Raw genomic sequence first — 27,144 nt, forward strand, 5'->3', positions numbered from 1 at the left:
CCACCTCTTTTCACGTTTGGAAACTGTTAAGTTTGTTTTCTACGTCTATGAGTCTGCTTCTGTTTTGTGAGTTCATTTGTATCACTTCTTAGATGCCACACATATGTGATATCAAATGGCATCTGTCTTTCTCTTTCTGGCTTACTTCTCTGAGTATGACCATCTCCAGGTCCATCCATGTTGCTGCAAATGCCATGATTCCAATCTTTTTCATGGCTGAGTAGTATTCCACTGTATAAATAGACCACATCGTCTTTACCCAGTCATCTGTTGATGGACATTTAGGTTGTTTCCATGTCTTGGCTGTTGTAAATGGTGCTGCTGTGAACACTGGGGTGCAGGTGTCTATTTTTGGGTGCAAAACAATTACCTCTGTTTCTTGACCCTTAAACATCTCCAACTCATGCTTTCCTCCAGACAAACTGGATTAATTTTGGTCCCCATGTAGATTACAGCCTTGCCTTAAAACCACTGTATATGCTCTGTTCTTGTGCTGAACGCCCTCCCCTCCTCACCAAGTCCATCGTGCACCCCAACACCCACCTTCAGGATTCACCAAGGACATTGTCCCTCCAGCTGGGACAATCATATCCACAGGTTGAAAAAAAAAAAAAAGACAGCATAACATGCCACAGAACAGGGACACATCTGTTTCCAGATTACAGCTGAGTTCTGGAATTCTTCTAAAATGTTGTGTTGAATGCTAAACTGTTTTCAAATCTTGAATGTGATAAATAAATGTGACCCAAAACAGAAACGTTTCGTTTCTGTAAAATTCCAGCAGCATTTTGGACTCTGCTTGGAAAATGTGGACTCAGGGATGAATGTTTCTTCGTCCAGAAAACCAACACTGCAAGATCTGCATCTCGTCCCCTGGAAGAGCCCTGATTTGAAGACGCCGGCACGTCACCGGTGGCCCCATTACTCACCAGCAGAAGGAGGTCGGGTTTCCCCAGCAGGGCCAGGGCTGTAGACAGCTTCCTCTTGGTGCCCCCGCTGTAGGTGGCCACCAGTTTGTGCACGTGGGTTTCCAGGTGTAGGCGCCTCACCAGGTCCCCAGCAACCTGGGTGAGAGAAGCTCTCTGTGAATGCACCCCCATTCTCCGAGGGGCCCCCCAGACACCTGGCTCTTGGCCTGGACCCCTGCCCCCGCCCACCACCCCCGACGGGCAGTCCAGCCCAGCCCCTGAGGTGCGGCCCCTCACAACACAGGGAGGACTGAGAATGAACAGACTCGGGGAGGATGGGGCGAGCGGTCCTTGTGGACCAAGCTGGGTTCTCTGAGCCCGTGAATCATCGGAGCGATGGCCAGAATCCTCAGGTCTGGCGCCCGTGGGGGCAGCGAGAACCAGAAACGTGGGAAGTGAGGAGGGAGTCCTGGATATCTGCCCAGGAAAGGAGCCCCTTTCCACCCAGAGGCCGCTTCCTGAGATGGCCCCCCGAACTCGGTTTGTAAGGATCAGAGGTGGGGAGAGAAGAGGCATGTTTCTCCTCTGCAGTCGCTGGGAACCCTCTGCTCAAGCCGGGAGGGTGGTGCCTGCATCACCAGACGGAACCCTGGGGGCAATTCCGGCTCCCCCAGGACATTGGCATGACCCCACCTCTGTGCCCCTCCACCCTGCACCCCTCGGTTTTCCCCTCAGCATCTCTCCGCAGCAGAACACCCATCCCCGCTCTGCGTGAGACGCATGTCTACGCAGACCTGGTCCTCAGCGCGCCCGCTGGCCCGGCCCGCGCTCTGCTCTGCCCGTTTCCCGCCCCATCCTCGGGCCGGCGGGCCCCTCTGGGAGCCCAGATGAGGAAACAGCTTTGTTTCCAACCCTGCGTGACTGTAAGATGCCGTCAAGCGTTTAACCTAACTCTCGGGACCCTAGACGGTAACATAGATTTGGTTTGTTCAGTGTCATTGTGTAATCAATCTGGTCAAGGTCACGTCATTCAAATGTAAGAGAAGAGGGGAAAACGCTGTAGAAACATGCAGATGGACTCGTGATTTGTGCATCTTAAATAACTGAATGGAACAGGGCTTTAAACTAACACACTTCTTTGTATAAATGCTTAAAATTTGGAATAATAATAACGCGGATAATTGTAAGAATGAAACATTGAGGACTTCTAAAAACATCAGGGTAATACTTATGCCTCCCAACAAAAAGTCTGAATATAAACTGCACCGTGGCCTCCTCTGTGCTGCCTCAGGGTAACACGGAAAGAATTCAGGGGTATCTCGTGACCCCGTCTTTGACTCATGCCTCCTCGTCCCCCTCTCGCCTTCGTGTCATTTCTGGCTCCTTCTAACAGAGCGGAAGGGGACTGGAAGAAACCTCCAGGAGGAAGGCGGAATCTGCAGAGAAGGTAAAAGGCAAGACACAGTCGGGGGTTCCCTGATGGACATTTGCAGGTTTTAACAAAAATGAGGTGGCTAAGCCTTAACTCTTCTATTCCAGGGGCAAACACACACACACACACAGAAGCCCCACTGGCAGGTGGGTGAGTGTGGCGTGGTGTCCTGGTACGACGCTAACGTTTAAATCATCCGACAGGTTTCCCTAGCAATCCGGACCGCGTTACCCCGTCTCCTGAATCACTGTGTTACAACTTTAGATATTTTTTTTAAACCAGATTAATTGAATTCAGACTCAAATACAGGCACAGCACAAAAGGACGTGGTGCGGACAAAGCGGGGGACAAGGAAAGGCTTACGTCAACCTGCCAGACTTCAACTCGAGGTGAATGAAGACCTCTTCTCGCTGAACTGAATGAACTCCTGGGGGGCGGGGGGAGCGGGGCTGCGACCAGACAGACGCAGGAGAGACCGGCCGACGGGCTGGAGGCGAGCGGGGACCCCGGACGCAGGCGGAGCCCAGAGAAAGGCGCGGGCCCCGGGGGGGGGGGGGAGGGGCGCGGAGCAAGGCGAGGACCTTCCCCGCAGGCACGGGGGTCTGGCTCTAGAATCACGTTCCGGTCAGAACAGGTGACAGCCCGGGGAAGGGGAGCTAAGTAGGCAGCAGACGCGGTGGGAGAGCACACGAGGGCCAGCCGCCAGGGAGGCCAGCAGGAGAGGCTCCCTCTCAGGGGAACCCCGGTAACCCCCTGCGGTGGCCTCGTCTGTGGCCACCAAAGGGGTGCACAAAATCAGACAGCCCTTCACGACGCCGGAAATTTCCGTCTCACACAAGCAATCGCAACACGCACACGCCAGGCATCAAAATCGCATCTCCACCCACAGCCCCGCGGGCGGCTTCTCTGATTTCAAAGCGAACCCCCGACACCCCCGCCATGCAACTTGGGAAGCGTTCCCGCCCCGTCTGAGCCTCAGCCTCCCCGTCTGTGAAATGGGGATGAGCCTCTCATCCCGCCTCCTCGGATACTCTACTTAGAACCGTACCCGGCCCAGGGCACAGTAAACTACTGTTTTCCGTGACTTTTTTAATAATCCCCCAGTCACTGAGTGATGAGCACGTTAGAACAGACACACCAGTGCCGTATTTCAAATAATTCTAAAATCTATAGGAGGGGGAAACGTCCCACAAACGGAGCTAGCGACTCCTCCGGGAAGCCGTGTGCTGACATCTTCCAAAGCCCCGAGCAGGCAGCAGTGGCAGATTCACAAAAGGAATGAAGCCACTCCTAATTGGCCACCATGAAAATCACTTTTTTTGTTTTTCCCTGCAGAGGAGCTCAGGCAAACAAGCCTGGAAGACGGCTGAGTATCGGGAGCAATTGCCCTGCATGACAGGAGGCAGCAAGCCTCACTGGATTAACAAGAACGCGTCCAAAGGGCACGCGTCCCCGGGGAGAACGAAGGAGCCGGCTTCCTGTGTTTACCAAGCATCGGCCTCTTTAATCAAAGCCCAGCCAGGGGAGCCGACCGAGATAAACACCAATTAAAGACGGAGACGGAGATTAGCCCTGGGTTTCAGTACTTGCTTCTGTGGGCGGACACTTGTCTCCGCTTTATTAAGATGGGAGGTGGCCCTGGACCCCTCCGAGGATGTGGAGAGACTTCCTTCCAGTGGGACTTAAAGCTACAGAGCGTAACTAAGAAACGAGGGCTGAGGCATGAGCCGCAGCCCAGAGAATGAATTTTCATGGACCAGTGAAGGAGACGGCTGTTAGTTTTGTCTCCCGCGCATCCCACGATGCCTCGTCTCCTGCAGAACCTCATTGAAAATGCATGACTGTTGCCACTTATTTCTGCTCCAACTTGAGAAACCAGAAAGGCAAGAGGCACTCTACCTCCACGGTGAGGTGCGGGGAAGGTAAGACGGCGCCCTGAGCTCCTGCCGTCCCGGCGGCTTCCCACTCGGATGAGCTGTCAATCAAGGCTGTCAGCGCCACTTTGCTGACCGCCGCTCGAACCAGGCAGAGTGGCAGCTGCCTCTTGTCCTCGCCGTGGTGCCCACTCTTCTCCCCATCACGGACATGGATGGGGACGACCGCAGCCCCCTCCCCTCCTCCTGAGCCCACCCGGGCAGCTGTCAGTCAGCCCATCCTTTCCAACAACCCATCCAATTCTGCGCACTTCTCTGCGGGTCCTGGGGATACTGTGTTTACAGCATTTGCTCCTGAATACAGACTAACCACCCAGTAAATGTAACGGATGCTGGGAGAGGAAACTGGGCAGGAAACAAAATTGCAAATGATGCTTCGCTTGAGCTTTGACCACAAGACTTCCTCCCCAGGGGGATCTATTTTAAATATGTAACATTCACACGTTTGATGGTGTTTCCTTCAGCATCATCACATGGGAAATGTTTCAGGGACATTTATCTGATACTGTGGGTTTTTATTATGGGATGAGAGAGGTGTTGGCCAAGCACTCCCCAGCGGGTCCCCTTTTCTGGAAAACCTCAGAAGGTCTCACCTCGGGGATGCACTGCTTTGGAATCCCACGGAGGCAGCAGTAATAGTGGAGATGCTCCCAGCCGGTCAGGAAGTCGTCCAGGGCGTCCTGCTGCGGACAGTAGCCAATACGAACGCCGGCCGCACCAGCCGAAGACAGACGCACGTCCTCTCTGCAAAGAAAAGCCGCAGCACCGTCCAGAACATTCGACTTTCCAGACACACGTCGCCCGTTTCTTAAATCGGGCTCATCCGTAAGAAGTCAGTTTGTCCGGTGCAGTTCGTTAACTTAGCATAAACGGGTCCAATCAATGAGTAACTATTTATAGGAACACCTAATAAATCAACGGCTCAAGCATCATTCAGGATCAGATTTTTAAAAATCACTTTTTTTGTGATAACAGGACTGTGTATCTGTCGTTGAACATATGGAAAAATGGGGGGCCCCAAAGGAAAAATTCCTGGTCCCAGGATTTGATGATTCCTACCACTAATCTTTCAGTGTTAATCTTTTAAGTGAAGTTACGCTACCCAAGTGCAGGGTGAGGATTATAGGAAAGTGTACGCACTTAGAGAAAACAGAACTCTTGTTCTATTTCTAATTTTAACATTAAGACATACTCCCCGTGGAAGATTGTAAACTACTTCGCTGCGATCATGTTTAACATTTCGGTTATTTTGAACCATTGACGTGTTTCAGGGTGTTTTTACATAAATAGAATCATAAAGTCTGTAAAGATTCCTGAGAACCCCTTCGAAAGGAAAATTCCTGTTCCCTAGATGGATAATAATGTAAAGAGACCTTGCTGGGGAATCATGACTGCTACGGAGGCTACTGTTAGTACGAAGCACCTCCCGCTCAAAGCTTGAATCTCTCAGTTGCACAGTTTTCATTAAGAATTGGCGCCTATCCATGTGGGTGGTTTAGTAGACTGTTTGCAGACAGGAGCCCGGGGCTACTGAACCACCGTGGAACTAGGTACTCAGAGAGCATTAAAGACGTGTTAAGTCAAAGCATAGCGTGGTTTTCCCAGCTCTATTTTATTAGCTTAAATACCTGATTCTGTGACTAGCTGTTAATTCTTTTTTTAAACAATTTTCTAATTAAAGTATAGTCAATTTACAATGTTGTGTTAATTCCTGGCATACAGCATAGTAACTATATACACTGATATATATATGTTTCTATATTAATTTTCATTATAGTCCATTACAGGGTATTGAATACAGTTGTCTGTTTTATACAGTTAAGACCTTGTCGTTTATCTCTTCTATATGTAATAGTCAGCATCTGCAAATCCCGAACTCCCAATGTATTCCTCCCCACCCACTTTTCCCCCCAATAACCATAAGCTTTTCTGTCTGTGAGTCTGAGTCTGTTTCTGTTTCATCAGTAAGTTCATTTGTGTCCTTTTATTTTTTCAGATTCCATATATAAGTGACATCACATGGTGTTTTTCGTTCTCTTTCTGGCTTACGTCACCTAGAACAACGATCTCCAGGTCCATCTGTGTTGCTGCCAATGGCATGATTTTATTAAAATTTGGGGGAAATAATGGTCCAGAAGAGATCAACCTGGCACCTCATAGTTCAGGTGGATGAGACCCATTTTCAATGGTGTCATGTTATGATCCAGATGGAGACACTGAGTGGGCGTGGCCTCGTGCAAATCTGCATAAAAGGGACGTTGGAGCATAAGGAGGCTCTGGAGTCAGGCAAGCGTTCAATGGCCAAACCAGAGTTCATTGTCACTGACTTAGGAGAGGACAAGTCCCTCACAGACACCTTCCAGCCCATTTCTGCGCGACGCTAACCAAACATTTTCTAAATCAGAACCACTGTCGATCACACTCACGGGTTCCTAGAAAACGCCCACATCTACTTTTCAGTTTCCACACTTGTCTTGGAGCTGCTCAACCTGATCAAGAAAGTCATAACACCCTGCATGCTTCATGCTCCAACACCGCTCGGAAAGGCCAGGCAGTTCTCAGTTGAAACCTAAAAATGAACTTCAAGTGGCTTCCATCACGAAGCCTGCTGACTCACTTACATTTCCCTGTATTTAACAGTATAACACATCAAGAAATTCTGGAAATTAAATAAAATGTCTGGAGCCTTCCGAGGGGCCTTTGCCAAACCAATGGTTTAATGTTTGAAAAGGGTTTATGGAAGTTGCATTTTTTACTTTTAGGCGTTTAATTTTCTCTGGATGCCAGGCAGTTTGTAAGCTGCCAAAGTAGGTCAGAAAGGACCAAGAACGGACTGTTCAGTGGTCCAGGTTTGATTTGCTTCCCAGCCAGCATTTTAAGCATGTTGCCTTCAAAATGCTTGATGTTTTGCTGACACCGTCCACGTCTCCTTGCTCGGCTTCCCCGCTGACTCACCCCGCACCTGCCGTCAGGCGAGTGGGGGCCGCTCTCACGACTGACCCTGGGTAACTGCACCGTCAGGGAGCTGGGCTCCTCAGTGCCAGGACACGAGCCCCGTGTCAGGAAACTCCCCTGAGCCCACCCAGAATCCCCACAAAGGCTGGGTTCCCAGCAGCCGAACCCTCCAGCACTTCAAGTGAGGATGCCAAAAGCTAAAAGCAACATCACAAAAAATACTTAGCTCATAAAGGGGTGCAAGAGGGAAGCTGATACTTTAGACCAAAGTTGTTCCCACACAAAGCCCACAGCCTTTAAAACACACGCCTTCCCAATCTGTGTAACAGCTCAAAGCTAAATGGCAGCGTCATTCTCCACGGAACTCACAACGTGATAGTGTCATTACAGACGTGAATACCAAACGTGCACTGTTTATGCTGCATGATCTTGGGCATCACCTTGCATATTCAAAGGGAACAAATTATATCAAAATCGCAACTTTCTCCCTGTTTGTCTCAGGCTGCACATTTCCCTTCAACAGTTTTGTCTAGGAAGAAAAAGGAAAAAGAACATGAGTGATGGTGCATTCGTCCCTTTGAAAGGAGAGTCTGTATTTCAGGGAAAGTAAGATTGAGTACAAACGCTTCCCCCAAAGAAGAAGAAAAATAAAGACCCCATCTTTCGCCCCGCCAGTGGTTCCTTCTCTACGTCTCTCATGGTTGATTAAAAATTCATTCTTCAGAAAATCCTGACTCAAAGTTCTCAGCCTTGGAATCAAACCTGACTGTACTTTTTCCAATGCCCTCGTTCAAGTTTTGTGTAGCCATTATGCAAAACAGTATGGCGATCCCTCAAAAACAGACTTACCCTATGATCCAGCAATCCCACTCCTGGGCATATATCCAGAGGAAACTCTAATTTGAAAAGACGCCTGCACCCCAATGTTCACAGCAGCACTATTTACAATAGCCAAGACATGGGAACAGCCTAAATGTCCATCGACAGAGATGACTGGATAAAGAAGATGTGGTATATTTATACAATGGAATACTACTCAGCCATAAAAAAGGATAAACTAATGCTATTTGCAGCAACATGGATGGACCTCAAGGGCATTATGCTAAGTGAAATAAGTCAGACAGAGAAAGGCAAGTATCATTATGATATCACTTATATGTGGAATCTAAAAAAAAGATACAAATATTTTATTTACAAACCAAAAATAGACTGTTGGACACAGAAAACAAACATAGTTACCAAAGGGAAAAGGGGGGAGGGATAAATTAGGAGTCTGAGGTTTGCAGATACACACCACTGTATATAAAGTGGATAAACAACAAGGTCCTACTGTACAGCACAGGGAACTCTATTCAATACCTTGTAACAAGCTATAATGGAAAAGAATCTGAAATCATATACATACGTTTATGAAAAAACAAAGAAAAAAACTGTGCAATAGCGACATGGCTCATTATATGCTGGTGTGGAAACCAATAGGATGTGAGGCAGTCCTGAAAAATCCGATACAATGTAAATCAAACAGCAGGTGAAATGAATGAAAATAATGCTGTTATCACAACAGTGTATTTATGTACATATGCATATGTATATATGTATAAAGATACACAGATTTTTTTCCAAAACTGGGACTTCAAGAATCAAAATAACTTTACTATAAAATTATAGAGGTGTTTCCTTCATTGCTCCCCTAACTATATTAGTGCAGTTAAATTGCCATTTAATTTAAAACAGAGATAAATTTTCCAGTAATTCCTAGTTGGGGAGGTTATGATTTAAATTACTCCTGTTTGTGACTCCTGTAAGTGTAAAGGAACGGAAGGCTTTTAGTAGCCATAAACGGGCTCTATGTCTTTTTTTATATTGGTATTTCAGCGGTTTAAATGAGGCAGAGGAATCTGTATATAAATTCCTAAGTGCCGTGCACATAGCACTTAGCAATTTGATGGTGGAACAGCACTTAACAGTTACTGCTCACATGAATCCTGTGATGGTGATCATTTAAGACAGGAGGAAGCTAAGGGGGAAAAAACTCTGCCCCCCTGGTACACATTCAAACCACGTGGGCTCCAAAAATGTTGGCCTGAAACGTGAAAAGGAATCCTTGAGTTTTTCTATTGCTTATTATTTAATTATCTGGCAGTTTCACACACTATCGTGATACAAGAGTCGAAAAATACAGGAAGGAAAAACGAACCAGTAGGAATGATCTTGAATTCCCTACTGCGACGTAACAGTGGTTGACCTGTCCGAAAAAAGTCCAGCTTTCTCAATCACGCATTTATTTCATCATTTCTGTGCGTATCCTTGCTGCTCAGAAGGGGGCCTGTGGCTTAATCAGCACTGGCCGATGGGACTCCTGCAGTCAGGGGGCTGCTCTGCACGTGCTGCCTGAAACGGGAGAGGCCGGAACGCTCCCGAAACGTTGCTGGTGCCGCAGAGAAATTAGATGCATCGCTCAGTTTATTTCCGCTGGAGCTTAGAAGGGACTGTTCTGAGCCACTGCAAACCCACCTGCACACCTCTGTGACGTGTCTCCTCGCCTCCTCTTTTGTTTGTGTTCGGAATTCTGCAGTTTTCACTATAAAATGTCCAGGTATGGACATCTTCAGACTGAAGAGTCATCTTTTTTAGCAATCCTGGAGAATTCTTGGCTATCACGTCTTCAAATGGACACTTTATTCCCTTGTCTCTGTTCCACCACTCACAAATCTAATTAAACCCGTGCTGGGCTTGCCTTCCCAGCCTTCGTAGCTCTTCATTTCCCTTTCATGTATTTTGCATAAGCTGTAAATTACATATTTTTAATCCAGCAATTATGTTTTGTTGTTAATTTCAAGAACCATCTTTTTCAATCTTAGAAAGTGGTTTTTTTGTCCCCCCCTAAATCTCAGATTCCTTATCAGTTCAATTAAGATCACAGCCTCTTCCCAAAGTTGTTACAATTATGAGACAAGATCAAGAAAGCTACGCCCCTAATGTAAAGCTGGTGCACTGGGCTCACCAAACACAAGCACGTGTGATCTGTGGCCTTCAGTCTCCCAACCTATGGCCGCTGTCCTTGCAGCGGGAGCTCGAGATAGCGCCAGAACAAACGGCAACGATCCGTTTGGAAACAAGCTCTTCCGGCACACCTTAGCCTCACGTTTGAGAACAGACATTCATCAAAAGGAACAATGTAAACAAGATAGCTGTTCTGATAACAGAGTCTCAAAGGAAAGGCGAGAGAAACTCTAATAGAATGAGTGACCGACCTGACGGGTGTCAATTAAGTGGTAGGATATTAGGAGCGCCAGGGGCAGAGAGGTATATACTATATACCGACTGGCTAAGTCGTTAAAAATTCCATTGTGTCCTAATTACACGTTTAATCCCCCGAATACCAATGTGCAATTAACATTACAAATAATCAAGGTTAAAAATATAATTAATGCAAGTGTGATTTTGTTATAATTATACTAATTACATGGATGTGTAGCATAATAAGGGTCTTCCAGACCATGATGAGGATGTAAATGTATCCTTCCTCTCCAGACTGGCTATTTGAATTTCATTTTCTAATTATTTTACAAATGACGGAATGGAATGAGAAAGCCTTCCAGGGGTGAGAGAATAAACCATCTATTTCTGTTTTCTTTTCAAATTCTGATGCTTTTGTCCAGAGGTATTTGTCAGTGGAGAAGTCAGGAGAGAAATAAAAGCACCACACTTCAGCAAAAACACCTTCTTACTTGTCCGACGACGGAGAAAAATGCACAACGCAACACTCGAGAGTCACATCAGCGTGACTCCTTTTCAGAATGTCCTGGGATATACAACTCTATTCCCACAAAGCTCACTCACTCACTTCACTGATTAATTCTACTTTCTGTTCTTGAACACAATTAGTTCCAAATATTGACCTTTTTAAAAACACTTTTTTTTTTATTTGAATTACCGTCAGTTAACAATGTGTCGGTTTCTGGTGCACAGCACACCGTCCCAGTCATGCAGATACATACATATACTCATTTTCATATTCTTTTTCCATTAAAGGTTATTGCAAGGTATTGAATATAGTTCCTTGTGCTCTACAGAAGACATCTGTTTTTATTTATATTTTTACATATAGTAGTTAATGTTTGAAAATCTCAAACTCCCAATCTATCCCTTCCCACCGCCTTCTCCCCCAGTAACCGTAAGATTGTTTACTATGTCTGCAAGTCTGTTTCTGTTTTGTAGATGAGTTCATAGTGTCCTCTTTTTACCTTTTTTTTTTTGAGTGTACATGTGAGTGATATCATATGATATTTGTCTTTCTCTGTCTGGCTTACTTCACTTAGCATGATGATCTCCAGGTCCACCCATGTTGCTGCAAATGGCATTATTTCATTATTTTTCATGACTGAGTAGTATTCCATTATATAAATATACCGCAGCTTCTTTACCCCTAAGTTCTGTTTCTACAATGACCTTCAGAGAGCGAACAGCAGGCATGGAGCTTTCTCTGTCTGAGTTCAACAACACAGTCCTGAAATCTCTTACCAAGTTACCGTGAATTCACTACAGCAGGACAAAGAGAAAAGATGTAATGCCGGGTGTGTGACTGAAACTCGATGCTGTGCACCAGAAACCGACACAACATTGTAAATCGACTTTACTTCAATTTAAAAAAGGATGCAAAAAAAAAAATCTATGCTGGGAACTTGTCGTAGGGTACTGCAAATAAGAAAAGTGGGATATAGGATGGAACATGGGAACAAGTACAGTATTAGGATGCACGCAGGTGGCTTGTGGAGGAGGAGCTGGAGAATTGCTCTACCACCCGAAAGATGAGGTCTAGATGGCCAGACACATGAGAGCATCCAGCCCCTCCCGGCACCTCCATGTCAGTGAGGCACTGGACGCTCCACCCGACAGCAAAACGCAGAAAGAACCAGCCCCTGGCCGCTTCCTGCTCACCTGAGCTACGCAGCGCAGGGAGCAGCCGGACACCTGAAGCCCACCCGGTGCCCCTGAAAGGGGTCAGCCCTTGGCTGCTTCTTGCCAACACCTCCTTGACCGTTTGGCCAGAAATACCAAGTTCATTTCATTCACATTTCATCGTCTTTTGAGGAGTGCTCATTGGAAGTTGCATTTGGAGGACAATGAGACCCTCAGACCCTGGTTCATGGGACTCAGGGGGTGCTGGGGGCTTCCTGGGCTGACGGTTATCTCAATAAGCAGCAAAAACGATTAAATCTGGACCTTACCCCATGGGTGTCCTGATGACGGCGTGTCCGGAGGTCGGAGGGGTGTCGCCATTCAGCATTTTGAACATGGTGGTCTTCCCAGCTCCGTTCTCCCCTAAGAGCCCAAAACACTGAAAGGGGAAAACAAGGTAAACAATAAAAGCAAGATTGCATCACATGGAAACACCTAAATGTCCACCAACAAATGACTGGATAAAAAAGTTGTGGTGTATTTATACAGTAGAATATTACTCTGCCATGAAAAAGAATAACATAATACCATTTGCAGCTACATGGATGGACCTGGAGAATTATCATTCTAAGTGAAGGAAATCAGAAAGAAAAATACCATATGATATCACTTATACGTGAGTCTGAAAAAAAAAAGAGGACACTATGAACTCATCTACAAAACAGAAACAGACTCACAGGCATAGTAAACAAACTGATGGTTACCTGGGAAAGGGGGAGGGAAGGGATAAATTTGGGAGTTTGAGATTTACAAATGTTAGCCATTATATATAAAAATATATTTTTAATTGTGCTCTACACTGGAATTTGACACAACATTGTAAATGATTATAAATCAATAAAAAATGTTAAAAAATAGATTTTTAAAAATTTTTCTACTGTATAGCACAGGGAACTATGTTCAATATCTTGTAATAACTTTTAATGGAAAAAAATATGAGAATGAATATTTGTATGTCTATGCGTGACTGGGACATTGTGCTGTGCACCAGAAATCAACACATTGTAACCGACTGTACTTCGATTAAAAAAAATTCTATCAGAGACACACTTGCTTTCAGCCAATGCTGAGTTGCTATTTGGGGTCTGGGTTATTTGCAGACTTTTACAGTAAAAAATAAAGGACTTTCTGGCTCACAAAGGACTTTTGAACTTGAAAAAAATTTTTTTAAAGAAATGTGCATTGTTATTATTTCTGAAATCGGGTGGTATTAAAGTCGTGTTAACAGTTTCAGCATTAATTCACAGACAAGCAAATTCATGCCTGGAAAATTCAAGAGAAGGGGACGACGTAAATGCGAAACACAGCAAATTACGCTGAGGTGTCCTGCCCTACCTGCAGCCAGTCCAGCAAGCTCCTAACGAAGCCTGTTTGATAAACATAATATTTTTTTTTGAAGTCACAGCATCGTAGTCCTTTTTATGCCCCTGACTTCCTTGCATGGTTTAAAGCACTTCGTCAAAATATTCTCAGCATCCGCCTCTCTTCGGTAGACCTCGTCTGTCTCCTGCGCCCCAGGACGTTCTCAGCTGGAGATCCTGCGGCCAGAGCCGAAACGGTCCGGTGATTCTCCCGGGACACCCGCCCTGATGCCCGGGCACCGCCGGCTACCGACGTGCTGGCTTCCTGGCTCCTTGAGTCCTAGAAGCACGTTTGTGCCTGGACCTCCTGGCGTCACGCCCACCTAGGCATCACGGAACCCGATTTTGTGCCTTGGATGCCAGCCGCTTCCGTGAATCCGCAGCTGCTTCCATATCCACATTCGTCCTCCTTTGACGGATGCACGGGCCCATTCTGCCCCAGACCCACCCTGCCCCGGTCACCCCCGGGGCGGAGAAACACACCTGAGCTGGCTGCCCAAGGTCCAATGGCATCTCCCTCGCCAGACTCTCTATTCTTCAATCTGAACCTTTCTTTTTAATAAAGCTCCCTCCCTGCCTCCTCCTGCCCGGCCGCCCTGTGTGGACTTACAGCTCCGTCCACGCCGGTCCACTCAGGGGTCCTTCCACCCCGCCCCATCTCATGCTGCTACGGAACAGGGTACATGTGTATGCCCTTCCATTTCTTACACAATTATTTTTTTTTTTAATTGAAGTGTAGTCAGTGTCCGTTCCTGGTGTTCAGCACAATGTCCCAGCCATGCAGATACACACATATATTTGTTCTCATATTTTTTTTCATTAACGGTTATTACAAGATATTGAACATAGTTCCCTATGCTACACAGTAGAAAAAAAAATTTTAATCTCTTTTTATATGTAGTGGCTAACATTTGTAAATCTCAAACTCCCGAATGCGTCCCTTCCCACCCCCTTTCCCCGGTAACCATAAGATTGTTTATTAAGTCTGCAAGTCCATTTCTGTGTTGTAGATCTTACACAAATATTCATTCCTGGAGGGACAGGGGCACATCTGAGCCATCTCTGTCTCTTCTGTGGGTCCTTTCATCCCATCTTGGCAATTAAACTGAGATGCTGAGAAAATGTCTAGCAAGGGGAACCCCGATGAGACTGGCATCTTGGGCCATTTCACACACCTAGAGCACCTCTCTTACGAAGGTTTCCAAGTTCTTCTCTTACCCCTTGAGCTTAGAATTACCATGGAGAGGCAGTGGCAAAACTAAAGATTATTTTTTTAAAGCAAAGGTTAAAAAAAAAAATAGCTCAATAGGGTGGTGAAGTTTGCGTAGCTGGTTTTAAAGTTGGGTAGGAAACTATTGTAAAAAAAAAAAACTTCAGCATCCTGTCCTCTCTGAGCACACAGCTCTGTGCAGGGTGCAAGGAGATTCCTGGATGGACTCAGAGCAATCTCTCAGCTTCTCTTTACCTAATGATACTCAGCTCTGAAATGCCGGTTCTCCGCTCAGAGCAGAGGGACCACATACCCTAATTTGAATTTCCCAGAAGCTTGGAACAACATGACTGCAAAGTTGTCTCTTATTTGTAAAAGTTTACTCAAGTTAATCATTTCCAGAACGATCTTCTTCCGTGCATGAAGCACAAGTCAGGAACGATTTATACGACTCCTGTCCCATTCAGATTGCATATTTCTGCTAGAATTAATGTCGTATTCATGAAAAAAAAATTCTGAGTTATTATTACAGGGTGTGAGTGTGTTTACCTTTGCAGAACAGCGTTTCACTAGATGGGCAGAAGTGGCCACTTACAGGGGACTGACACCCAAGCCAGAGTTCGATGTGGTTGCCCTGATTAGTTGGATTTATAAAATATTTGCACTCAATAGAAAAATCATCCCCTAGCCCAAACAATCATTAAAACTCCTCAATCACTTATATTTTTTAAAAAAAATTTTGAAATGGAATAAACCCCATCAACCAGCAAAGTTTGCACTAGGAAAGAGCCGACTGACTCTCTACTCGGATTCTGCAGAAATTCCTGACACGTGAAGGCTGCTTTTAGCTCTGATTTCAAGGACTCTGAGACGAACAGAAGCAGGCCAACAATGAGAGGAACGCGGTTGTGCAGCAGGGAAGTAGCAACGAGAAGCGTTTTTACCTCCCCTCTCCGTATGCCCAAGCTCACGTCCTGCACAGCGGTGGTTCTCCTGCAAAAGCTTCTGTAACTTTTACTGAGGTTGCACAACACGAGGATGTCTCCTTCGGTTCTCCCTTTCAACACCCTCATTTGCTCCTTTTCAACGTCTATGTCCTTAGAAAATGTGACTGTGCCCTGCATGGCAGGGGGACGCCTGGAGAGAGAAGTCAGAGTTAATGCGACGGGAAGAATCCAGACAGAGAGGCGGCTCACGGGTCACCCGAACAGAAGACACGGGCTTCAAGGACGAGCCATGGTCCACGTGCCCCAGTTCCGCCATCCTGGGGACTGATCAGCACACAGATTCAGCGTTCACCCCTTCACGCCAGGGAAACGCGCGTGTGCCTGCTAGTGATGTGGATGGACACCGAACCAGGACGACTTTTCAATTTGATGAACAATGAAGTCATTATTCATGACTATTTTGTGCTAGACGGACAAATGGTGGGTCACAGAATAAAAATAAATCAACTCACCTAAGTGCTTTTAGCAAACAGGAATGTAATCAAGTCGGGGACACGCCAAAGGACCCAAACGCTACACACCTGTGGCGTATGCTGGATTACGTACAAGAATTAAATGCAAGCCCTTTGCACAACGCCTGGCCCAACAGACTTAACCAGTGTCTGTCAGACGAATGCAAGTTTAATTTTCAACTCTAATTTATTTGCTCTAAATCGGAGCTGCTTGCTTCTCCATTCTTCCTCGCGCTTTGCATTCTGGCGCATTTGAGCTTCCAAGTGAATCTCCGTTTCTGCAAACTGTCATATGTCAGTATTTTAATAACTGAAAAGAGTGCAGACAAGATCCTGCAGTGGCTCACGGCGAAAAAGAATGCGACGATGAACGTATGTATGTTCACGCATAACTGAAAAACTGTGCTCTGCACTGGCATTTGACACGACATGGTAAAATGATTATAAATCCATAAAAAAATTAAAAAATTAAAAAATTAAAAAAAATAAACTGACTGCAACTCAATTAAAAAAATCATATCATGGAGACAGTGTTGTGCCAACATCAATTTCCTGGCTTTCTCAGTGTCACATTGTCATGAAATATATTATTATATGATCACGATGTCTCTGGGAGAAGCTGGGTGAAGGGGGCCTAGGAACTCTGCACTAGTTCTGCTATTTGTTGAGAGTCTTAAACTATTTTAAAATAAAAAATGGATTAAAAATACAATGAAACAGCCACTGCTGGACCCAAGTGCTCTCAGATCTTTTCTTGGCTTTTTTTTCCCCGTAGTTGAAATCACCATTGGACAAATAGATAATGTTTTTAACACAACAGAGATGATGAGAAAATACAGGGAGACACTCCGGGGTCTATGTTATAGCATATAATCCACATAGTAACCAAAAGCACGAGACAGGGACTGACGGGGGTGCAAATAAGAAAGGCAGGCCTCTGCGGGGTGGTCACTGGCGGGAGCGGGCCGTGGGGGGCTTCCCAGACGCTGAGAGCCCTCGGTCTGGAAGAAGGGAGCTCAGGTGTGTCCAAGCAGTGGGAATCATCGAATCTGAACCTTTTCTGCTCGACAGCTCCTCTTGCCCCGCTGAGCGTGCACCCCTCGGCCCTTCTGCCTGGCCTGCCTTCCAGGGGTCTGTTCTCACTCTGCCAGGAAACATGCTCCCTTACTCCTCCTGCTTCCCGAACCCACCCCGAGGCACCCACGTCGGCAGTTCTGACCGCCTCCTCGTCAGTCTCCTGGGAAAGTTCACAAATCCTCCCCGGGTCTCGGCCCGGGAGCTTCTGATCTCAGGGTCCCGGGGTGAGGGGTCCACGCCTGCACAGCTTGTTTACATCCTGAGTAACTCCTTTGGGTGAAGGACAACGCGGCCTCGCAATGATCCAACGTGCAGTGCACCCACCTGGGCTCAGAAATGCGCCCCTCAGCCATCTTCCAACGGCGACCACAGACAATGCCATCCGTTTCACAACGGAAGCATCCTGTTGGGCACTAGTCGTCGCAGAACCTTGCAGTACAGCTAAGGTCAGAAGGGGCACGCGGCCCTGGGCCGTGGGGCTGCCCGGACCCAGCCGGCATCTGGGGTACAGAGCGCAGAGTCCCGCTCCAGACCAGACAGGGAATAAACAGGGCACCCCGCCCCCCAAACCCACCCAGCCTGACTGGTACGTGGCCAGAGCTCAGGTTCTGACGGAGACCTGGATTCTGAGACGGCAACCAGCAGGGCCGCAGGACGGAAGCAAGTGCAGGGGAGGGGAGGGCGGCGCCCCGGTGGCCCCACGCCAGGAGCGGGCCGTGGGCCACCACTCTGGAGGGGAGGCATTGCTACTAATAGCAGGTTATCACCACTGAACTTCCAAACCAACGAAACAAACCAAGAAAACACAAAACCTGAGCTGTTAGAGCAGCGTGCAAAGCTGATCAGACGCACGTCTCATCCTGCAGCCTCCAGGATGGAGTCTGCCCTCCCTCTCCATCCAGAAGTGGGTGCCCCGGGGACGTACCTGGACCGCTGCAGAAGGTCCCCGTGCAGCAGAACCCTCAGGAGGAGCAGAACCGTGCCTTGCGAGGCCAGCTGCACAAAGATCCAGCCCAGGAAGTTCATCTCAAAGGGGCTCACGTAGGAGTCCACGCCGAAGCTGTGGGTCAGGTCGTACTTGATCTGATTGTAGCACAGTTCTATCAGGCCCTGGCCCAGGCAGAACTGAGGGAAAACTGTGAACACCCACTTGAGGACGTCGTAGATGCTCTGCAAATTCTGCGCAGGGAAAGAAAGAGAAAGCGAATGAAGGACGCTTCACGATGTCCATTCCTCCTTGTCCCAGGTGCCCGAGGACACCTGCGGGCAGCCAGCAAAGCCACGACGCGCATCCTCCAGCCTGGAGCTCCGACCGTCCGGCCCTGCGGGGTTTCAGACTTGCCTGGGTTAAGGTTAAGACTTTGGGGGCTCCTGGGACAGATAAATGTATTTCTCACACACGAAGGACATGATTTGGGGGGGCCGGGGGGAAGCTGATAGGCTGAATGTTTGCCCCCGACCCAAATGCACGTGTTGAAGACCTTACCCTCAATGGGATGTGATGTATTAAGAGGCAGAGCTTTGGGAGACAACAGAGCATCCCCTCTCTCTGCGGTGCGAGGACGCAGCGAGAAGGTACACGCCGGGAAGAGGGGCCTCACGCGGACAGAACCCGCCAGTGCCCCGGTGCCTCCCAGCCTCCAGATCCATGAGAAGCACATGTGTCTCGCTGAGGGCTCTCAGTCCGTCACGTTTTGTCACAGCAGCGCAAACTGACTAAACGTGGGTGGCTAAATTCGCGGGAGGACATGAATGTCTAGATGAGTGGATAATATGAAAAGTCGTATTTCATGGCAAGACAAGAAAGAAAACTGCGTGAAATAAAATTCATATGTTACGGCAAGACCACAAAAATTGGAACACAAAAAGTTCTCTGCCCTCTGCCCTCCCCTCCCCGCACTGTGCACCGTGTGTCCGCATTCTGCGTCCCCCAAACCCGCCCATTGGCAGGGACACTGGTCAGCCATAAAGAGCCTTCAAGACAGCTCCTTAAAAGTTAGCGTTCCTTCTTGACCTTGTAAGGGGTCACGTGACCCACCAGCATGACGCTTAGATCCGGATTCTGAGAACTGTCAATAGTGCGTCATTTGATGCCCAGCCTCTGTCCCAAAACACGTGTATAGCTGCCTTGATTTCTAACAGGAGCAGTTCTCAGAGCTGTCTGAAGTGCTCTCCCCGGGTTACAATCCTCAAATTTGGCTGAAGTTAAAATTTTCCATTTCTTTCTTAGCTCAGCTGATTAATTTGTCGTTGTCAGCTGTGACTGTGAGCATGTGAGCATTTGCAGAACACGAAAGACAGTGCGTTCATACTTAGCATGGAGTGGATATTAAATATACGTTCCTGTCATTAACATTTTAAAATTAAATGCTATTACAAGGCCAAGGAGATGGAGAGAGAACAATGTGTACTTGCAGAGAAGCCAAAAAGTATGGAGATACTTGAAAAACGTAGTTTTAAATCGAATATATAAATATATTTTATATTGAATTAAATTAAATTTAATTTAAATTAAATATATAAATATATTTATATATTCACATACATCATACATATCATAAATATATCATAAATATATATATAAATGTATATAAACCAAATCTGCCATAAATTTCATTATTGTCTCTACCATCTGATGTTTTGCGAATCTGGTGTTTTATAATGAAATTCAAATTATTACCGTGTTAATCACTGTGCACTGGGCGCTTTCTGTAAAGGACTGTAGGTGCCCAGCTTCACTGAATTTCACTGCATGTCATTCTCTCAGTAAGTGTACAAGGTACTGAGAAGTAAATTCAGTCACAAATTAGCCAACACCGTTCCACGTGGCTGATCAATGTGTCCAAGCCACACAGTTGGAAAGGCCAGGACCCAACACCCACCTTTTGGGTCCAAAGAATAAGGTCCTTCCACCACAGAACACAAGGTTTGGAGAAAACTCACCAAAACATGGTCTGTCGAACCGACCTTTGGACACATTACAGCTAAAGAGTGCAGCCCAGAAAGCCACAGCCACGGGAACCACAACTTACAAACGATGTCACGCAAATATCACCGAGAATCAGACTCACATTTCAGAGCCCTTCTCTCCCTGTGTTCAAACTCAGTCATTGGTTCGAACAACAATAGTTTACAGGGAAGTAAAATCATCGCCGTGTGTACCTAATAACACACAACACGGTACATGCTCCGTGCAAATTAAAGAACAAAATCACAAAGGTGTCAATTATATATTTCACACCCAAAAAGGTCCAGTTTTCCCTTGCAATGCACACTCAGAGTTGTTCACAATTAGTCGTCTCAGCTGATGTGACTTGGGGACAACAGAACATTCAACAAAGGCTTTTAGGAGCAGATATAGTTATATGATGGTTGATCGCCTCCTGCATAGAGACGAGGGAAAAACATGAGAGGTTTATTTTCTTTTCCCTCAATTCTTGTCGTGATTGACACTATTTACAGATGTCAACCAGCCCTTGAAGGGGTTTATTCATCCAACTTTTCATAAAGCTAAGTCCCTGGATCAAATAATGTCCCACATGAAAGGATTTTGTCTTAAGTGGTAAGATGGAAACAGCAGCCTTTTGCAGCTCCTAACTCAGGAAGCGTAACCATGAGGACTGAACCATGAGGACTTCGGATCTGAACGCGACGATCCCGCAGGGGTAGCAACCCCACCATGAACAAAGCTGTCCACGATGCAGGGACACTGAGTTGACAGGCAACCCACACGTGGAGGGGGGCAGCTACACTAATTCATCACACAGCAGTTCACAGGTGTCTGACTTCCAATATCCAGAGGAGTAAATCACTGAAACTGAGAGCTTCGCTCTCCTCTTAAAGGGAAGCCTCACCAGTGGGAGAGACAGAAACCCCAGCCCTTGAGTCAGACCCCAAAATGCATTTCCTATGAACATCGGCTTACGAATTGTGACTTGGGAAAAACTAAAATGCTCTGATTAACATGCTAGTTTGTGTACACAGTGGTCAACACCAGTTGCACTGGCTTTGGGCACTGCTCTGAGACGCCAGTCACCTTTCTTGGTTTCTCCTATGGATGCCATTAAAATATATCAATTGCTCCATTAACTTGCAAATGAATATTTGAAGTCACCCATTTGTAACGTTGAGTTTTTAAAGCAAACACCACCAAAATAAAAAGCAAAGGAAAAGAAAGGCCTGAGGAACAGCAATCAGATGCCTTTTATTATCTGTTAACAATCGAGTTTGACCCTTTTGGTTTTTTTTGCAAACACCCTATTAACGCGCTGATTTTCCCTCCAAGTGAGCAACTCTGTTTACAACGGAAGGGAACACCACCTCCCACCGACCTAAGTGTTAAAATCTCACCACGCAAAGATTCCTGGCTAGATCCTCTTTGGGTCTGGAAGGTCTCACCTCTCCTTTTCTGTCTGGGATCCTGACCCCTGGAGCAGATCCTGCTGCAAGTTTCTCACCACAGGTTTCATCTACCTTGAGTCTGGCTTCCTCCCCATCTTAGTTCATGACTGACATCCATGAATTTTTTGTTGTTAAGACAGCAGCTGGTTTCAGTTTAATGATGTATGAGTTAGCTTTGCCACGTAACAAACATCCCCCAAATCTCAGTGCTCGTTACTACACCAAGCACTGATTTCTCACTCATGTCACCATCAATGGTGAGGCCAGCTGCTTCAGCTCTGCCCAATCCGTGACATTAGGGACCTGCTGGGGATGAGGAAAATTGTGTTCTGTCTCTGCTAACTTCCTTCAACATTCTCCTCATGCTAAAACCAACTGATGGTTCTGCTGGTTTTCTATTTAAAGTCTAGACACATTACTAGATTAGTGTCAGTGGCAGACCTATAAAAATCCCCAAAATAAATTGTTTCTTTTACGGAATGCATAGCACACATTTACATAACTCACTGCTTCTGTGCAAACATGAGGCATAACCACAAAAATTAACAGGCGCCATCAGCGGACAGCCTACCAAGTCTTGGCAAGTCCGGGCATCAGGAAGCGAGCCCACCCTACTTATGCAGGCCTCAGCCCCGGACCCCTCTGAGACACGACCAGCAGCACATCCTCCAGAACTGGGAGGGCTGGGCGTTCCCCACGCTATTTTCTCAGCCTGTGAGTCAATCACCCACCAGGACCACAGAGGACCCCACGGGGCCTTCCTGGAACAGACCCCCCTCCACGTCCCCCACCTGCCTCTTGTCTGCGGAAAAGCATCAGCCTCCTAGGCCTCCCCCGAGTTCCACATTTAACCAGAGAAGTGAGAAAGTGCAGAATGGGAGGGAAACAGTCAAGCAAGACAAAATAATAATAGTTCAGCCACTAACCAAAGCCCAGGACCTTTCAGCTTCTCCTCCAGGGCTGTAGATAATATTCCGAGTCATGTCCTTTGAGCTGTTTTGCAGACACTGAACCCCCACCAGGTGGCAGAAGTCAACTGAATGCTGCCCACAAGCACGCGGACCCCAGACCAGCCGGAGCCAGAAGGTTGATGGCGGTGACTCCCAATGACCTCATCACCCGCCAGTCAGAAGACTGTCCATGAGCTGATCACGCCCCCCACGGCTCCCTCCCTCGACCTGTCTTGAAAAGACAAGTTCCCCGAAAGCCTCCGGGCAGTTCAGGTCTTTTGAGCCCTGGCTGCCTGGACTCCTTGCTGGGCACCTGCAGCACACGCTGCACTCCCCTCCCTCACCACCAGGGGTCAGCAGACTGGCCTCACTGCTCGCCGGCCAGCGGACCCAAGTTTGGTTCAGTAACATGAGGAAGTGGGGTCCGGGCAGCAGGGAGTCAGGAGAGGACCGTGTGGTCGGAGCCAAGAGCAGAAGGTAGGAGAGGAACCGACATACGGGCAGAGGAGAGGGCGCACTCTGAGTCCACACCGCAGGCAGCACTGGGGAGGCTGCGGAAGACGGAAGACAGAAGGTGAGCTGAAGCAGACACGACCCCGGCAGGCCTCCCAGGGGAGACGGGCGGCAGGAGCCTGGGGGGGATAAGAAGGACGCGTCAGCAGAAGTGGATTCCGCTGGGATGACCCCCAGACTGGCCTGGGATGCCCGTGGCCTGCTGGAGAGAGGGTTCTCCGAGGAGGGCGTCCAGCTCACCAGGAGACACGCACCTTCACCAGGAGACAATTCTAAGGGCAGCCCTTTGCTCCAACATTTTGAAAGCAGCAAATCCAAATATGTCCCAGGGGTCAGGGGGGAAAGGGCAGAGTCACCCAAAAGTGGCCAGTCCCACCCTGAAGCACCTGATCCCAAGGACCTGTGACCCTGGGGCATCCAGGGAGAGGACGGTCTGCCCCCTCTCCCGGGACACCCCACCGGGACACACTTCTCACCCACATCCGCCCTCCAACCGTCAATCAGGGACCCACGCACAGCGGGGACGCAGCCACGGACGCAGCCGCGAGCACGCCCCTGGGTCTGGCCTCACTCACGGAGGGAGCAGCATCACCTGCTCGTGCTCCGCCCGAGGTCACCAGCCTGGGGGAGGCCCTGACAGCGACACAGACGCTTCTGCTACCTGGAGCCAATTTCTCTTTCTGGAGGTTGAAGGCGGTGGATACCAGCACGTTCCATTTAACCCCGGCTGGAAAGTACAGACTGGGCGTGGGTCGGCGCTCTCCCCGCTCCCCCGCCCCCGCGCCCTGGGGGAGGCGGCAGTGCTGAAACTCGCTGACCTGGGCTTTGGAGGTGATGGCCAGCAGCCGGGGCATGACGGTCATCAGCAAGGTGCAGAGGCCAAAGACGAAGTTCAGGGACACATAGCAGATGAAAGCAACGTCGGAACTGGAGAAGATTCTGGAGATCAGGTACATCCACGGGAGCGTCGCGTACCTGAAAACACAGTGAGAAATCACCTTCCTCTTCCCCAAACAAAAAGCATTTGTTCACCTGGTTATCTTGCCTCCCTCCGTGAGCAGAAAGCAGCACATTTTACTCAATAAATCCTGCAGGATTTTCTGAAGACAGAGCACATTTGGGGGGCTTCTGAAGACGCCGTAATCTAACAGGGCCAAGCCCGGGCGGGGTGGAGTCAGCCCGCCTCCCCGCCGTCCCCCTGCAAGGGGCAAACCTGTCTCACTCCTTTGCTCTGATTCCCCTCCATAAAGCAGGAGAAATACCCGTTTGTGAGAGTGAGAATGAAAAGCTACCAAGAGTGCAGAGGTCTACGTAAAAAGATGTTAAAAAGGGGGGGGGGTAGAACCAGAAAGCCCCCTCTGCGTGGGCACCACGCCGCACCGCGTTCTTTATTTTAGTCCAGGTCCTTTCCTATACGGAATCTATGGCACTCGTCCCTGGGTTGAAAGATACACCCTCTTGTATCAGAAGATACGATGTCTCTGGAATATGATGTATAAAATCATATAATGTTTCAGAAACTCTTGTCAACAGACGTCCGCCCCGTAACTGAGGCATTAAAACGATTTTGGAGCATTTAAGACGGAGGTGAGTGTCTCTGTACTACAAGTTCATCAGTCACCTTTCAAACACTTGGTTCAAATAAACATTTTGGCAGCCCCAGTCCTCCTGTCTTTTTTTTTTTTAAAGAAAGAAGTTAAATTGGCTTAAAGAGCATAATTAATTTTTTTAGTGAAACCTATGGAAGCTTCAAACAACCCCCATTCTTTTATTCAAAAGTAACAGAATACCATTTTAGTGATTTAGTGTTGGAGATTGGCACCCTGTTCACAATTATTCTGCAATTTACAGGGTTCTGTTCCCTTTGAAACTGGCCCCACCTGCACACGGCATGAATTTCCCAAAAACGGAACAGGATTCTGACTAATGTCAGAGGAGAGGTGGGAAAAAGTCCACAGGCCCCGAGCTTCACGAGAGAATCTCCAGGGGCAGAGTCTCGGAGCCCACGGGATGAGGCGCCTGAGCCCCAGACTCACATCAGAGCGAGGGTAACGGGACCCACGGCGGTGCCGTCTCCACCCCGTCCCCCATCCCCGCTCCCCATCCCGGCTCCGGCTTGTTTGCTGGGCGCCCCTGATCAGAGAGAAGGTGACGGAGCCACAGCAGGTGCAAAGCCACCGCGGGGCTCTCCTCTCCCCGAAAACACCCCGCAGTTCCGCCGCAGAGTCTCCCATCACGTACCCGAACAGCGCCAGCAGCAGGGCCATGGCCGCCAGGTTCTGGCGGAAAGTAAACGCCGTTAACTGGAAGGCGACCACGACGGCCACACACAGGCAGACGGAAATCAAGTAAAAGAGCTGCGGAAACACAAAGGGATGGGGGGGGGGGGCGTCACACCCGCCGGGCGCTCCGCCAGCCCCTCCCGGCCCGAGCCTGCACCCTGGCTGGTGCGTCACAAGTTGGGTGGCAGTGAAGCAAGGCCGGGAGGGTCCCCGCGGGGGGCTGAACTGGGTCCCCTTCAAAACTCATATCAAAGGGGGGCTTTAGGACAGGCTGTGATCCCCTAGGACTTGTGTCCTTACAAGAGGAGATGAGGACACAGCATGGAGGGACGACCATGTGAGGATGCGGGGCGGGGGTGGGGGGACAGATGGCCGTCCACACGCCCAGGAGAGAGGCTGCAAGAGTGTCACCAACCCTGCGGACCCCTGCATCTTGGACTTCAACCTCTGCAACAGGGGCAGGATAAATTTCTGTTGTCTGAGACCCTCCACGGGTGCATTTTTTACAGCAGCCTGAGCTGACCGATACAGCGCCCACCCTCATCTCTGGAGAAGACGTGGGAGCCCGGACGTCGTCCTGGGAAGATCGGCTTCTTCCCGCACTTAGCGCCCAGGGCAGACTCCACCATCTGCTGCCCCTCCCCGCTGGCCTCACCACGCAGTGTCCCCAGCAGGTGACAAACCACGGCCGTGGTCCGGGGGGGGGGCTCACCCACCAGCTCCCTCTCCTCTAGCAAGACAAAGACACAGGATGAGTCGTGCTTAGGCGGCCCGGGGGGGACCCGGGGCCACGCAGCTTGTGCTCAGGCTGCTGCCCGTGCCAGGGAGCAGGGCTCCGGCCACACAGGACGTGGTTTCAGGACGAAGACCATTGCTAATGACTTTTATCATCCCATCTTCTACCCCCTTGAAGAGAGCAGGTTGACGGTGACTGTTTTCTCACCTTCCCAGTAAGAGACTTGCACTTCTGCACAGCTCCCTGCCTTCCCAGGTCTCCACGTGTGCCCTGTCAGCCCTCCCTCTTCGGGGGCCATCCTTAATGACCGGCGGTGACAGGTGAAGGTGACTTCACCTGAATTGGCCAGACACACACACACACACACACACACACGCATGCACGCACGTGCAGATCGGAGGTGCGGAGGAAGCACGTGCGGGGACCGTCACGCCGTCACCCCAGTCCTACCATGTCACACGCGAAGTTAGTGACCCAGTACGTCCTGCAGCCCAGGCCGCTGAGGTGCTGCAGCCTCTTGGCTCCGGTCACCCGGTCCCGCACCACGGCGCCGCTGATGGAGGCGGTGAGGATGGAGAAGCCCAGCACGATGCAGAGGGCCACGCCGCACTGGCGGATGCTCTCCAGGCTGCGGGCGGAGCAGAGCGGCCGTCAGACGTCAGGCGGGGGCTCGGGGCTCTCCCGTCCCTAACACCCGCGAGGGCAGAACAGGACGGCAGGGAACACCAGTGACTAAGCCCTTGGCGGTCACCAGTGGGGAGCGGGGAGCGCCGAGGGGCAAGGTGGAGGTGGGGGAAATTGGGTTATTATGGGGTGATCGGAAATCAGACTTCTGAAAGTTGCAAAGCACTGCAGAACATTAAGACGCCTTCATTCAATTAAAAAAAGTAAAAAAAAAAATCAAGCATTCTTTCTCTACTGACTTATAAGAAGGTTTCATACTGTCAGTAAAATCAGCTGTGGT

General features: G+C 48.6%; 1 protein-coding gene across 1 annotated transcript in view; it reads right to left on the reverse strand.

Annotated features, from left to right (window-relative positions):
• ABCA13 (ATP binding cassette subfamily A member 13) overlaps positions 1 to 27,144 on the reverse strand; it is a 149,130-nt gene that overhangs the window by 13,773 nt on the left and 108,213 nt on the right. The window contains 8 exon segments of the mRNA XM_032476330.1: positions 930 to 1,064; positions 4,868 to 5,018; positions 12,461 to 12,570; positions 15,707 to 15,899; positions 18,224 to 18,477; positions 23,981 to 24,137; positions 25,404 to 25,519; positions 26,631 to 26,808. Of these exon segments, the coding sequence (XP_032332221.1) occupies positions 930 to 1,064; positions 4,868 to 5,018; positions 12,461 to 12,570; positions 15,707 to 15,899; positions 18,224 to 18,477; positions 23,981 to 24,137; positions 25,404 to 25,519; positions 26,631 to 26,808 (1,294 nt within the window).

This window comes from Camelus ferus, unplaced genomic scaffold (assembly GCF_009834535.1).
Source record: "Camelus ferus isolate YT-003-E unplaced genomic scaffold, BCGSAC_Cfer_1.0 contig385, whole genome shotgun sequence".
NCBI classification, from domain to species: Eukaryota; Metazoa; Chordata; class Mammalia; order Artiodactyla; family Camelidae; genus Camelus; species Camelus ferus.